This window comes from Triticum aestivum, chromosome 2A, assembly GCF_018294505.1.
Source record: "Triticum aestivum cultivar Chinese Spring chromosome 2A, IWGSC CS RefSeq v2.1, whole genome shotgun sequence".
Classification (NCBI taxonomy): domain Eukaryota; kingdom Viridiplantae; phylum Streptophyta; class Magnoliopsida; order Poales; family Poaceae; genus Triticum; species Triticum aestivum.
Genome location: NC_057797.1, coordinates 594,551,943 through 594,565,657, shown reverse-complemented (window position 1 = coordinate 594,565,657; position 13,715 = coordinate 594,551,943). Strand labels below are relative to the sequence as shown.

The 13,715-nt window shown below is 47.4% G+C and overlaps 1 protein-coding gene across 1 annotated transcript; it reads left to right on the top strand.

Moving 5' to 3' along the window:
* Positions 1-214: 214 nt before the first annotated feature.
* On the top strand, positions 215-1,509 carry LOC123189632 (chitinase 5). The gene is made up of 2 exons (XM_044602094.1): positions 215-716; positions 808-1,509. Exons 1-2 carry the CDS (start codon positions 290-292, stop codon positions 1,209-1,211), a joined length of 831 nt encoding a protein of 276 aa, XP_044458029.1. The 5' UTR covers positions 215-289; the 3' UTR covers positions 1,212-1,509.
* Positions 1,510-13,715: the final 12,206 nt, after the last annotated feature.

The following is a 13,715-nucleotide window of genomic DNA, read 5'->3' as shown; positions in this document are numbered from 1 at the left end:
CTCTCGTGTAGTGCAAGGACGTGCAGGTGCAGGGCACGCAGCAACCTTCCAAACTCTCGTGTACCGGCGAGCAAAGAAAAGTCTTGATAGTCGACGAGCCGCGCGTGATTCTTTGACCGACGGTCGGTTTGATCTAGTCCAAACCTTGACGCCCAAAGTCGTCGGCAATGATAGACGTCCACTGCCTATATAAACCGCCTGCGACCATCTTGCCATGTACACTCAGCTCGTAAACAAAGCAGCTTTGCTAGAGCGGAACAAGTTTGGCCACCGTTAACCTTATTTCGAAATGGCGAGGTCGCCCATGGCGATGCTCCCGTTCCTGGCACTCGGGGTAGCAGCACTAGTCCTGTCTGCCGCGGGAATGGTGGCCGCGCAGAAGTGCGGCTGCCGGGCGAACGAGTGCTGCAGCCAGTACGGCTACTGCGGCACTACCGACGCCTACTGTGGAAAAGGATGCCAGTCCGGCCCGTGCACGGCGAGCGGTGGTGGCGGCGGCGGGAGCGGCGTCTCCGTGGAGAGCGTCGTCACCAAGGCGTTCTTCAACGGGATCAAGTCCCGGGCCGGCAACGGGTGCGCCGGCAAGAGCTTTTACACGCGCCGGTCGTTCCTGGCCGGCGCCCGGGCCAACCCCAACTTCGGGAAAGGCAGCACCAGCGACGACGGCAAGAGGGAGATAGCCGCCTTCTTCGCCCACGTCACCCACGAGACCGGACGTAAGTTCAACTCCAATTAACCGACTAAGACGAGTTTAATCTCGAATTGGTCCTCCATAATTAAGCTGGCTATTGTATAACTTATGTACAGACATGTGCTACATCGAGGAGATCGGCGGGGCGAGGCAGAACTACTGCGACAGGAAGTACACGCAGTGGCCGTGCGCCTCGGGGAAGGGGTACTACGGGCGTGGGCCGCTGCAGCTGACGTGGAACTACAACTACGGGGCGGCGGGGAAGAGCGTGGGGTTCGACGGGCTCAAAAACCCGGAGAAGGTGGCGCAGGACCCGGAGGTGGCCTTCAAGGCGGCGCTCTGGTTCTGGATGAACAACGTGAAGCAGGTCCTGCCGCGGGGATTCGGCGCGACGACCAGGGCGATCAACAGCGGCGAGTGCAACGGCGGGAACGCGGCCGCCATGAACGCCCGGGCGGGCTACTACAGGGCCTACTGCAGGCAGTTCGGCGTCGACCCGGGGAGCAGCCTCACTTGCTAGGTGCTTTGCGCCTGATCGAGATGGGCATGCAGAGAACATGCATGACTTATGTAGAATAAACGTTCGGCATGCGTATACGCGTCTTAAGCCGTCCAAACAAGAAATAAAGGGTGAGGATGTGGTCTAGCACGTACCAAGATCCTTGCAGTAGTACTGCTCACGAGCTCTACTCCTTTTCCTCATCAACAAGCAAAAAGTGTTACTCCTATGTTCTTGTTTATTACTCATGTCTAGGTACATCTGTATCTAAAAAAATCTAATACGAGTAATTCATGACGGAGGTAACATTATTGAGACAGTAATGTTTATTTTTATTGAATGCATCATTGGCGAGGTTTGACATGGTCCACCGTTGCCGTGCCCGTCAGGTGTAGACTTGGGCATTTGTCGGAGCCCGGCGCCAAACTGAAGCTCGAGCACAACCTGGCTTGACCCGAATAACATAACAATGCGTTTTTCCTATTTTCTTTTCAATATCGGGGTATATATATGTGCATTATTATAACTACATTTTAAAAAAAATAATCACATCTTTTTAGGTATTTTGGCTTTTGGGCTTGACCGTTGTGTCTAAATTTAGAGCCTGAGCCTAATTTAATCATCCGACTTTAGGTTTAAGCCGTCGTCAGGCTGCTCGAGCCTAATTTAATCATCCGACTTTACGTTTAAGGGCATGTACAATGGTGTTACATTAAGAGTGCCACGTAAGATAAATGATGAGGTGGAGGAGAGAGAACTCGAAGTTTTGTGTTCTTTTATTTAAAAGAAGACAAGAGATAATCTCTTAGCACAATATGTCTCACCATGTTTTTAGGAATAGCTAGTTATTGAAGATAAGGCTAAGACATGACCCATTGTAGACGTCTTTTTGTCATCTGTATATTACATGCAAGACTTAAGATAAGTCAATCTCATCAACCATTGTACATGCCCTAAGCCGTCCTCAGGCTGCCTGTGCCTAGATTTATCCGGGTGAGACGCTACCTAATCCATGGAGATCTAAGCCGAGTAGATATAGTGTTTATCCCCAAAAGATATAAAGGTAAGTTGTTAGTAGCTCATGATTTCAAGCGCATCATAAGGGCATGTACAGTGGTTAATAAAATAGTTTTATCTTAAGTCTTGCATATAATTTAGAGATGATAAAAAAACATGTCTACAATGAATCATCTCTTAGCCTTATCTTCAATAACTAGTTATCCCTAAAAACACGGTGAAACATATTGTGCTAAGAGATCATCTCTTGTCTTCTTTTAAATAAGGAGACAAGTCTTTTCTTATGATTCTCTCTTCTCCACCTCATCATTTATCCTACGTGATATTTCTAAGATAAAACCTGAAGGAAATATGCCCTAGAGGCAATAATAAAGTTGTTATTTATATTTCCTTATATCATGATAAATGTTTATTATTCATGCTAGAATTGTATTAACCGAAAACTTAGTACATGTGTGAATATATAGACAAACAAAGTGTCCCTAGTATGCCTCTACTTGATTAGCTCGTTAATCAAAGATGGTTAAGTTTCCTAGCCATAGACATGTGTTGTCATTTGATGAACGGGATCACATCATTAGAGAACGATGTGATGGACAGGACCCATCCGTTAGCTTAGCACTATGATCATTTAGTTTATTGTTGTTGCTTTCTTCATAACTTATACATGTTCCTATGACTATGAGATTATGCAACTCCCGAATACCGGAGGAACACTTAGTGTGCTATCAAACGTCACAACGTAACTGGGTGATTATAAAGATGCTCTACAGGTGTCTCCGATGGTGTTTGTTGAGTTGGCATACATCGAGATTAGGATTTGTCACTCCGTGTTTCGGAGAGGTATCTCTGGGCCCTCTCGGTAATGCACGTCACTATAAGCCTTGCAAGCAATGTGACTAATGAGTTAGTCACGGGATGATGCATTACCGAACGAGTAAGGAGACCTGTCGGTAATGAGATTGAACTAGGTATTGAGATACCGACGATCGAATCTCGAGCAAGTAACATACCGATGACAAAGGGAACAACGTATGTTGTTATGTGGTTTGACCGATAAAGATCTTCGTAGAATATGTAGGAACCAATATGAGCATGCAGGTTCCGCTATTGGTTATTGACCGGAGATGAGTCTCGGTCATGTCTACATAGTTTTCGAACCCGTAGGGTCCGCACGATTAACGTTCTGTGATGATCGGTATTATGAGTTTATGTGTTTTGAGGTACCGAAGGTTGTTCGGAGTCCCAAATGAGATCACGGACATGATTAGGAGTCTCGAAATGGTCGAGACATAAAGATTGATATATTGAAAGGTTATATTTGGACACCGGAAAGGTTCCGGGGGTCACCGGATAAATACCGGAGTACCGGGGAGTTACTGGAACCCCTCGGGAGGTCAATGGGCCTTCATGGGCCTTAGTGGAAATAGAGGACGGTAAGGGAGCTGTGGGGCGCGCCCCCTAGGCCCAAACCGAATTGGTTTAGGGCTTGGGGGCCGGCCCCGTCTTTCCTTCTTCCCTACTCCTCTTTCCTTCCCCTCCTAGTTGGACTAGGAAAGGGGGAACCTACTCCTAGTAGGAGTAGGATTTCCCCCTTGGGGCGCACCCTATGAGGCCGCCGGCCCCCTCCCCTTGCTCCTTTATATACGGGGGAGGGGGCACCCCTAGGACAGACAATTTGATTGTTTAGCCGTGTGCGGTGCCCCTCTCCACAGATTTTCACCTCGGTCATATCGTTGTAGTGCTTAGGCGAAGCCATGCGTTAGTAACTTCATTATCACCGTCATCACGCCGTCGTGCTGACGAAACTCTCCCTCGACACTCAGCTGGATCTAGAGTTCGTGGGACGTCACCGAGCTGAACGTGTGCAGATCGCGGAGGTTCCGTACTTTCGGTGCTAGGATCGGTCGATTCGTGAAGACGTACGACTACATCAACCGCGTTGTCATAATGCTTCCGCTTACAGTCTACAAGGGTACGTGGATGTAACACCCCGAGAATCATGCTACAGTGATCTCACACTAATGGGGCCACGTCATCAAGTTTAACTAAGCCAAATTGCCACTCGAGAAAAATCAAAGCCAATTTCAAAATTTAAAATATAGTCAAATATAATATTTCTTGAAACAGTAAAACTAAAATGTTTGCATTATTCTAAAATTCTTCTGACCAATTGTCACGTTGAAGTCAAGATCATTTGAGTCACCAATTAACACCTAGGAAGTTATAAAGTGGTCCAACAATAAATAAGAATAGCCTTTCCAAAATAAACAAATACTTATACAATTCCAGATGCCCCCAAACTTTGTGGGACACTCCAGAATATTGCATAGTAATTGTTTGCAAAGTTTGAGTCCAAGCAAAACTCATTTGCTATGTAAACTAAATAGAAAACTAAGACAAAATGATTAACATAAAAAAAGAGAAAGGGAAATGGACAAACTTACCTATTGGACTGGGCTCTACGTGCACAGTGCAAAATCGGCGCAGCCCAGTCGTGTCTTCTCCTTCCTTCCTGTTCATAGGAGACCGTGGCGCGCATCTGGCCGCCATGGCCACGGATGGAGGCGTGCCGGCCATCCCACGGCCCCCCTTTCGGATAAGACCGATCCAGACACCCTGCAAACCCTAGCGCCTCCCCACTTCCCCTCCCCTCGCGCCGCTTCGCTCTCTCCCACACCTGCCCGTGTCATCGTTGCCATAGCCTCCTCCGTCCGTGTGGCCATCATCCACCTCATCGGTTCAGGTCCTCGCCCGGAGCTGCGTCTGCTTCGTCTTCGTCGACTCCGAGGAGTAGTTCGAGCAGGTCATCGCCACAGCGCCGGGATCGACCGCTTCTTCACGCTTCGCTCGTCAGAGTTCTCGTCGAATTCACGTATGTCTGCTGCTACTAAGCTGCCAACGGGACCCCATGCGCCCCCTAGGTGAGCTCATGGTCCTCCTCGACCTCCTCTCGCTCCTCCTCGTGCCTCGTTGGCTCGTTTTCGTCGCGGCTGAGCCGTCACCGCCATCGGACGTTGTCGTCCGAGCCACTTCCGGCCATTCTAGCTCGCACCCGTGCCACCTACGAACGCGGTGCGGTGCCCTCGTTCGAATGGCTTGAGCCGTTACTCGATTTGGACCCCGTAGATACATTCACGTATGTCGCCGCCGCTCCTGAAGCTCGTCGCTGTCACGCGCGCGCGTGCATCCAAACGGCGACTGTGCCCGCGCTCGCTGAACCTGGCCACACTCCTCGCTGCGCCCCGCGACTAGCACTAGCCGCGCCTCCCATCCAACCCCGCCGCGTCCCGGCGCGCCCACTGCCGCTTTTCCCTCCAGCTGCGCCCCTGCTCAACCACGCTGCCGCCCGCGCCTGTGCCTGCTTGCCGCCGCTGCCCTCTCGCGCTCGGAGCTCCGCTCCCGCACCCTCGCCGCTCCTGCCGCTGCTACAGTAACTGAATGTTACTGTAGCGCTGGCTAGCTTTTGCTATTTCTACCTTCTTAGCTCTTTGGATGGCAACAAAACTATGGTCAAACAAAGTCTAACTTCGTTGAAATTAATTTGTGTTGGGAGTTCGCATGACAACCTCCAAATTATTTCATTGGACCAAATTCAAATACAGCATGGATTAAATTCTATAAAAATCGCAAAATGGTTTGTTCTGTTAACAGGGAACAGAAGTAACCCCTACCTATGTGTTCCGTGTGTGCGTGTGTGTACACAGCCACGGCTGGCTATGCAACCGGCCGACCCATGCTTTAATTAGGCTAGGATTAATTAGGGCTAGTTTAGGTAGGATGTAATTTAGTGCTAATTAGTCTATATAAACAATGACATGTGCCCCCTAGTTTAAATTAATTTAGCCTAAGTAATCTACACTTATGACCATGACATGTGGGCCATGCTATCCCTTTTGACTAGTCAAAAGTTGACTGGGTTGACTGCACTTTAGAAATTAACTTTCAAATTTAAAACAATTCTAAAAATTCTAGACTATTATTAAAGCTTTAGAAATTCATATAAAATAATCCGTAAGTCAGATGAAAAAGTTTTATACATGAAAGTTGCTTAGAACGACGAGACGAATCCGAATACGCAGTTCGTTCGTCCGCCACACATTCCTAGCATAGCAAACACACAACTTTCCCCCTCCGGTCCGGCTGTCCGGAAACGTGAAACACCGGGAATACTTTCCCGGATGTTTCTCCCCTTCGCCAGTAGCACCTAGTACTGCGTTAGGTCACCCTAGCACCGCATATTGCCATGTTCTACTTTGTGATGCTTTGATTGCTCTGTTATTTATTGTGTTCCCCCTTTGTTACTTCTTTCCGGTAGACCCGAGACCGCGGTTGAACCAGTGATCGACTACTTCACCTTCGGGGGTCCGTTTCTGTCTGCAGAGCAACCAGGCAAGCCCCTCCCCCCCCCCTTTGATCACCGGATATCGCCTATTCTTCTCTCTACTGCTTGCATTAGAGTAATGTAGCATGATACTGCTTTCCGTTAATCCTATTCTGATGCATAGCATGTCATTGTTGCTACAGTTGTTGATACCTTACCTGCAATCCTAAATGCTTAGTATAGGATGCTAGTTTATCATCAGTGACCCTACATTCTTGTCAGTCTGCCATGCTATACTATCGGGCCGTGATCACGTCGGGTGTTGATCATGGGTATATACTATACATATTACACATGATACATGTTGTGACTAAAGTCGGGTCGGCTCGTTGAGTACCCGCGGTTGATTCATGAATTGGGGGCTGAAAGGACATACTTTCCCGATGGCCCTCTGTGTGGATCTTTGTGGCGGAGCGACAGGGCAGGATGAGACCACCCAGGAGAGAGGTGGGCCTGGCCCTGGTCGGCGTTCGCAATTACTTCAAGATAACACGCTTAACGAGATCTTGGTATTTGATCCGAGTCTGGCCACTGGCCTATACGCACTAACCAACTACGCGGGAACAGTTATGGGCACTCGACGTCGTGGTATCAGCCGAAGCCTTCGTGACGTCAGCGACTGAGCGGCGCACGCTGGGTTGGACCGCGTAACGCAACTTTCTTTGTAATGGAGGTTGCTAGGTCTGCTCACCAGCCCTGTACGCAACGTGCAGGTGTGCAATGGGCGATGGGCCCAGACCCCTGCGCCATAGGATTTAGACCGGCGTGCTGACCTCTCTGTTGTGCCTAGGTAGGGCTGCGACGTGTTGATCTTCCGAGGTCGGGCATGACCCAGAAAAGTGTGTCCAGACAAAGGGGATCGAGCATGTTAGGAAATGTGGTGCACCCCTGCACGGAAGTTGATCTATTCGAATAGTCGTGTCCCTCGGTAAAAGGACGACCCGAAGTTGTACCTTGACCTTATGACAACTAGAACTGGATACTTAATAAAACACACCCTTCCAAGTGCTAGATACAACCGGTGATCGCTCTCTAACAGGGCGACGAGGGGAGGATCACCGGGTAGGATTATGCTATGCGATGACACTTGGTGAACTTACAATCTACTCTCTTCTACATGCTGCAAGATGGAGGTTGCCAGAAGCGTAGTCTTCATAGGACTATCTATCCCCTCTTATTCTGGCATTCTGCAGTTCAGTCCACATATACTTCCCCTTTCATTGATATCCATGCATATGTAGTGTAGCTCCTTTGCTTGCGAGTACTTTGGATGAGTACTCAAAGTTGCTTTGCTCCCCCTTTTCTATACCCGATTGCTGCGACCAGACGATGGAGTCCAGGAGCCAGACGCCACTGTCGATGATGACTGCTACTACTCGGGAGGTGCCTACTACTATGTGTAGGCCGCTGACGACGACCAGGAGTAGTTTAGGAGGATCTCAGGCAGGAGGCATGCGTCTCTTTCGATCTGTATCCCAGTTTGTGCTAGCCTTCTTAAGGCAAACTTGTTTAACTTATGTCTGTACTCAGATATTGTTGCTTCCGCTGACTCGTCTATGATCGAGCTCTTGTATTCGAGCCCTCGAGGCCCCTGGCTTGTAATATGATGCTTGTATGACTTATTTTATTTGTAGAGTTGTGTTGTGATATCTTCTTGTGAGTCCTTGATCTTGATCGTACACGTTTGCGTGTATGATTAGTGTACGGTCGAATCGAGAGCGTCACAAGTTGGTATCAGAGCCGACTGCCTGTAGGAATCTCCCTTTCAAACTGATTGGCCGAAGTTGAGTCTAGTCACTACAAAATTTTTACTAACATGGTTGTGTGTCTTACGGGCCCACGTCGCCATTGGGAGGTATTTGGGTCTTTTACTCCTCGTCTATACTCTGGGACTCTGATCTCTCTTCTATTTGGGTGAAATGATTTTTACTAACTCTGACTCTAGGTTCTCGTAATTACTTCCTCCCGGAGAGCCCCTCACTCCAGATGATTGCTTGGAGCGCCGAAGGACTCCGACGATATTCTCTGATGTTATCCCGAGAACTTGTGCTCATTGCGATTGCAATTCCCTTCCACCATCAACCCCTATAGATAACTACATGCGCTTGCCATTCTTACATTAGTCCCCAGTTGCTCTTGTTATTACAAGATACCCCGAAATACTCGTTGTTGTTCCAAGATTACTTTGTGCCTACTGCCTTGAAGTTCCTTGCCACCTCAATACCCCTACAGATAATTCCTCACACTTACCAAGTATCGCTCATCCCCAGTTGTTCATGTTTTTCAGAAGGTCTTCGAAATACTATTCAATCTTCCGAAAATCCTCGGCAGCTTATTGCTTTTAAAATTCTCGCTTACTGCATTATGGTTAACCCCATAAGTAATCTTGTTGGCATCCTTTGTCAATATCATTTTGAGTCCATTGATTCAATAAGTTGCGAATGCTTGCAATCCTCAGTCGGATCCTAGAATTCATCCTTCTGGCTCAGACGTCATTTTAAACATGAGCTGGATCTCGACCAATCAAATTGTCATCGATTGTACCCCTAAGGCTATTCAACTTATCCATCCCTAATCAGAGCATTGCTTCTGATCGCTTATCTTGGAATTCATAATTCCTTTGCATTTGAGCTTTGAGTTAGTCAGTTGTTTCTATAATCTGATCTCCTTGTATTCTTTCTTCCTCTAGTTGAGTACCGATACTCACATCAGATCCCTTCAGGACCACCAGATCCGTTGTTGGATTTTATCCGACAACGTCCTTCATATTCTATCACTTTAGAAGTTCCTTCCCTGATACATAATGCCATTGGTAAATCATATTCTTTGATTTGGCCAACCATGCTTTGCTTTCGAGCTGGTGATATTTACTCTTGAAGCTTGTGGTATATGTTTCTAAGATACCCAATGGGTTGAACCTATGCCTTCCTTAGTGTGTGAACCCGAAAGGTTTCACGGGTCATACTCCTCTGGTAATTCACCATGTAGTTTTTGACACTGAAATTATTTTATTTAGAGCAGTGAATGAATGGTCATGCATTGGAGAAGAGGGAGTCGACCTTGAACTTGTGTTCATGCCCATGGAAATGATGTAGATCTTATCATTAAAGCTTCTCTTAAATTAATTATTCCCTTGGTATAAGTTCATCTTATATCTGGGATCTGGCATTTTTGCAATCGTGGTTCCGACCATGTTGTCCTTTAAATACCATTTCCTATGCAAGTTTAAGCACTTGTCTTCTACAAAGCAATACCCTAGTCCAACCTCTACTTTGATCTGTCATCGAGTATTACCCCCCTAGTATCTCGAGATTATCTTGGAACTGCATAACTTCTTGTGAGTTCTTCATCAAGTACTACATTCTCACTGATTACAATTTTTCATGGGCTCTGAGTTATTAAACACTCAAAGACACCGATAACTGAACCGAGTCCACTCTATGGTTCAACAACTCTTAGTAATCTTCTTAACTTGCGAGTTTGTACTCGATCACGTCATCCCAAACATGATCAACTATATCAGTATTGTGCTGATTTTAACTATGCTACCTGGTCCTTATTTCCGGAGCACCATTTTCGTCGATGAGCTAAGCCTAAGTCGATCTTCCTTGTCTTGTCGTTTCACCTCGAACAACAAGCTTGATTCCGAGTTGGTGCCGTATTCATGGTTCCAATAATCTTTCTCTCTGCATTAGTCATGTTGCTTGATGTAGCCGTTGTTCAATCGCTTCTTCGTGGAGCCTCTCGACAAAATTTGTCATGATCATCATCAACATTCTTAGCTCTTCCAGGATATCAATTGAATTCATGATGAGAAATACCATCCTTGCCCTTGATGGTTCGTGTTATCATCGACCACTTTATTGCCTTTCATTCAACACAAACTTGTTCGTGTTTTGTGTTATACCTTGAGATCCTTGCTACCCAGCAGTTGTTCTTCTTTACCTTGGAAGTATTACGATCTTTTATGTCAAGAAAGTCATGAGAATTTCACCACCTCTCGAAAATTCTTGGTACAAGTGATACTTATCAATATCACCATTCTTTTATTGGTCCTCATTTTGTTTCTAACTGGGATACCAACAAGTGAACGGTGATGTTTGGATTCTGTACTTATAGCAACCCTATTGCTTTGAAGTTAATTGTCGATAGTTTAATCTTAGACTATTGGTTATTGAATCACCATTCTAACATTGATCATGCTCTGCTTGTCCTTGGGACGGATATACCCCTGAAATAGGTGTTTAAACACATTTTCATTTCCATTGTTCTGTTTAATCAAATAATCACATTTTCCTTTCCATTGTCTCGTTTAACCTTTCTCGTGGTATATATGATCTACGCAGTAATGATTCACTGCTTGTGTAAACACCTTGGTGTACAACCTTGTCAGTAAGACTGTGTTAATATTTTTGATGACATTTCGGTAACCACCGATGGACGAGAACTTTGCCTATTGGTCCGCCTCGTTCAACGAGTAGGAAAATGGTTCTCTTTGTCCCTCGCCCTTGGTATCGATGTTGTTGCCGACATAAATGACAGGCTACCCTCTGACATGCCTTGCTATCGTGACCGTGCAAGATGTCAGCCCCCTTTCTAGTTTAAACCACATGGTGGGCCCATAACCCATAGTTCCACAGGATCGAAACCTGACTATCATGTACGCCCTGTTGCCAAAGTTATTCCTCGAGCCTGGCTACGTATGTAATTGACGGGTAACCTTCCTAGTGATCTATTATGGTAACAGACGCAATACTTATTCTCATTGCCCTGAAACCCTTTCACCTTCGGATTAGGCATCGAACGATTGCCTATCCGTTTGAAACTTCTCATGGTACCTTCTTACCTTGCTCTCGTTATCTTCTTAAGTTTCATTTCGAGAGTACTTTCTGCCACCTTCCCTGCTATTATCTACCAGATAGTCAACCTTGAAGAGGTCCATTCTCCCGGAATACCCCCTTATTCTTTCGTAAGTACGATGGAGTTCCCGAAGAAAGGATGCCAACTTCATCATGATGACCTGAAGCAGAGAAATGAAGACGTCAACGTAATGGGTCGGTCTCTTTGAGAAGAGCAACCAGGAACAAAAGGATCCATTAGAATTACGTGACCACAACTTTCCCCCTTACTTCCCCCTCTTAAATCTAGAGATGAGATTTCTTGTAGTGGAGGAGATTTGTAACACCCTGAGAGTCATGCTACAGTGATCTCACACCAATGGGGCCACGTCATCAAGTTTAACTAAGCCAAATTGCCACTCGAGAAAAATCAAAGCCAATTTAAAAATTTAAAATATAGTCAAATATAATATTTCTTGAAATAGTAAAACTAAAATGTTTGCATTATTCTAAAATTCTTCTGACCAATTGTCACGTTGAAGTCAACATCATTTGAGTCACCAATTAACACCTAGGAAGTTATAAAGTGGTCCAACAATAAATAAGAATAGCCTTTCCAAAATAAAAAAAATACTTATACAATTCCAAATGCCCCCAAACTTTGTGGGACACTCCAGAATATTGCACAGTAATTGTTTGCAAAGTTTGAGTCCAAGCAAAAATCATTTGCTATGTAAACTAAATAGAAAAATAAGACAAAATGATTAACATAAAAAAAGAGAAAGGGAAATGGACAAACTTACCTATTGGACTGGGCTCTACGTGCATAGTGCACAATCGGCCCAGCCTAGTCATGCCTTCTCCTTCCTTCCTGTTCACAGGAGACTGTGGCGCGCATTTGGCCGCCATGGCCGTGGATGGACGCGTGCCGGCTATCCCACAGCTCCCCTTTCGGATAAGGCCAAGCCAGACACCCTGCAAACCCTAGCGCCTCCCCACTTCCCCTCCCCTCGCGCCGCTTTGCTCTCTCCCACACCTGCCTGTGTTGTCGTTGCCATAGCCTCCTCCGTCCGTGTGGCCATCGTCCACCTCGTCGGTTCAAGTCCTCGCCTGGAGCTGCGTCTGCTTCGTCTTCGTCGACTCCAAGGAGTAGTTCGAGCAGGTCATCGCCACAGCCCCGGGATCGACCGCTTCTTCATGCTTCGGTCGTCGGAGTTCCCGTCAAATTCACGTATGCCTGCTGCTACTAAGTTGCCAACGGGACCCCGTGCGCCCCCTAGGTGAGCTCATGGTCCTCCTCGACCTCCTCTCGCTCCCCTCGTGCCTCATTGGCTCGTTTTCGTCGTGGCTGAGCCGTCACCGCCGTCGGACATTGTCGTCCGGGCCACTTCCGGCCATTCTAGCTCGCACCCGTGACACCTACGGACGCGGTGTGGTGCCCTCTGTTACGGCATATCTCTCTCAAGGTAGTTTTGGTGATTGATGAAAACATGTTTGCGGACTAATCTTGTGCTTTGAATAATTCACAGATTCTCCCCTGGCACAAGATGCCTTCTTCCCCTCGGAGTGTATTTCAAGACGGTGTAGCTCTTTCGTTTCTTTCTCGTTGGACTAGTTGCGTAGAGGGCACCGTACTATCAAGAGGGGGTCCGCTGGGGTTTTGCATGGGTGGAATCATCACGTACACATCTGCTTCTCACCCTCCGAGCATTTCCTTTCCATTGAAGAGATCTCTCCTCTCTTCCTTGTCCTATCTGGGTCTAAGCGGTAGTACCGCGCACCCAGCGGTAGTACCGCTGAGGAGCCAAGCGGCAGTACCGCTCCGCAGCGGTAGTACCGCCCTTGGCTCCACAGCAGTAGTACCGCTGGGGGCCTGGCACCTCCGCCGTGTCCTCAGCATATTTGAGAGATCCCTTCCCTCTCTCTCTCTCTCTCTCTCTCTCTCTCTCGCCCCAGCGGTAGTACCGCACTACCTGCGGTACTACGGCCGAAGGGTCACAAGAGGCAGTACCGCTCCACAGCGGTACTACCGCCCTTGTCCCCACTGCCGTAGTACCGCTGGGTAGTCTGGCTCCTACCGCCTCGATTCGAGAGGTATTTTTCTCGTGTCAGGTTTTGCGGCACTAGTCACGGTTGTAGTGGCGGTAGTACCGTTCCAGGAGCGGTAGTACCGCCCTACCACCGCGGTAGTACCGCAATTGGGGTCCGTTCCCTACTAAGTCTCCTCAGCGCGGCAGTACCGCGGGGTGGCGCGGCAGTACCGTCGCCTGGCAGTAGTACCGCCCC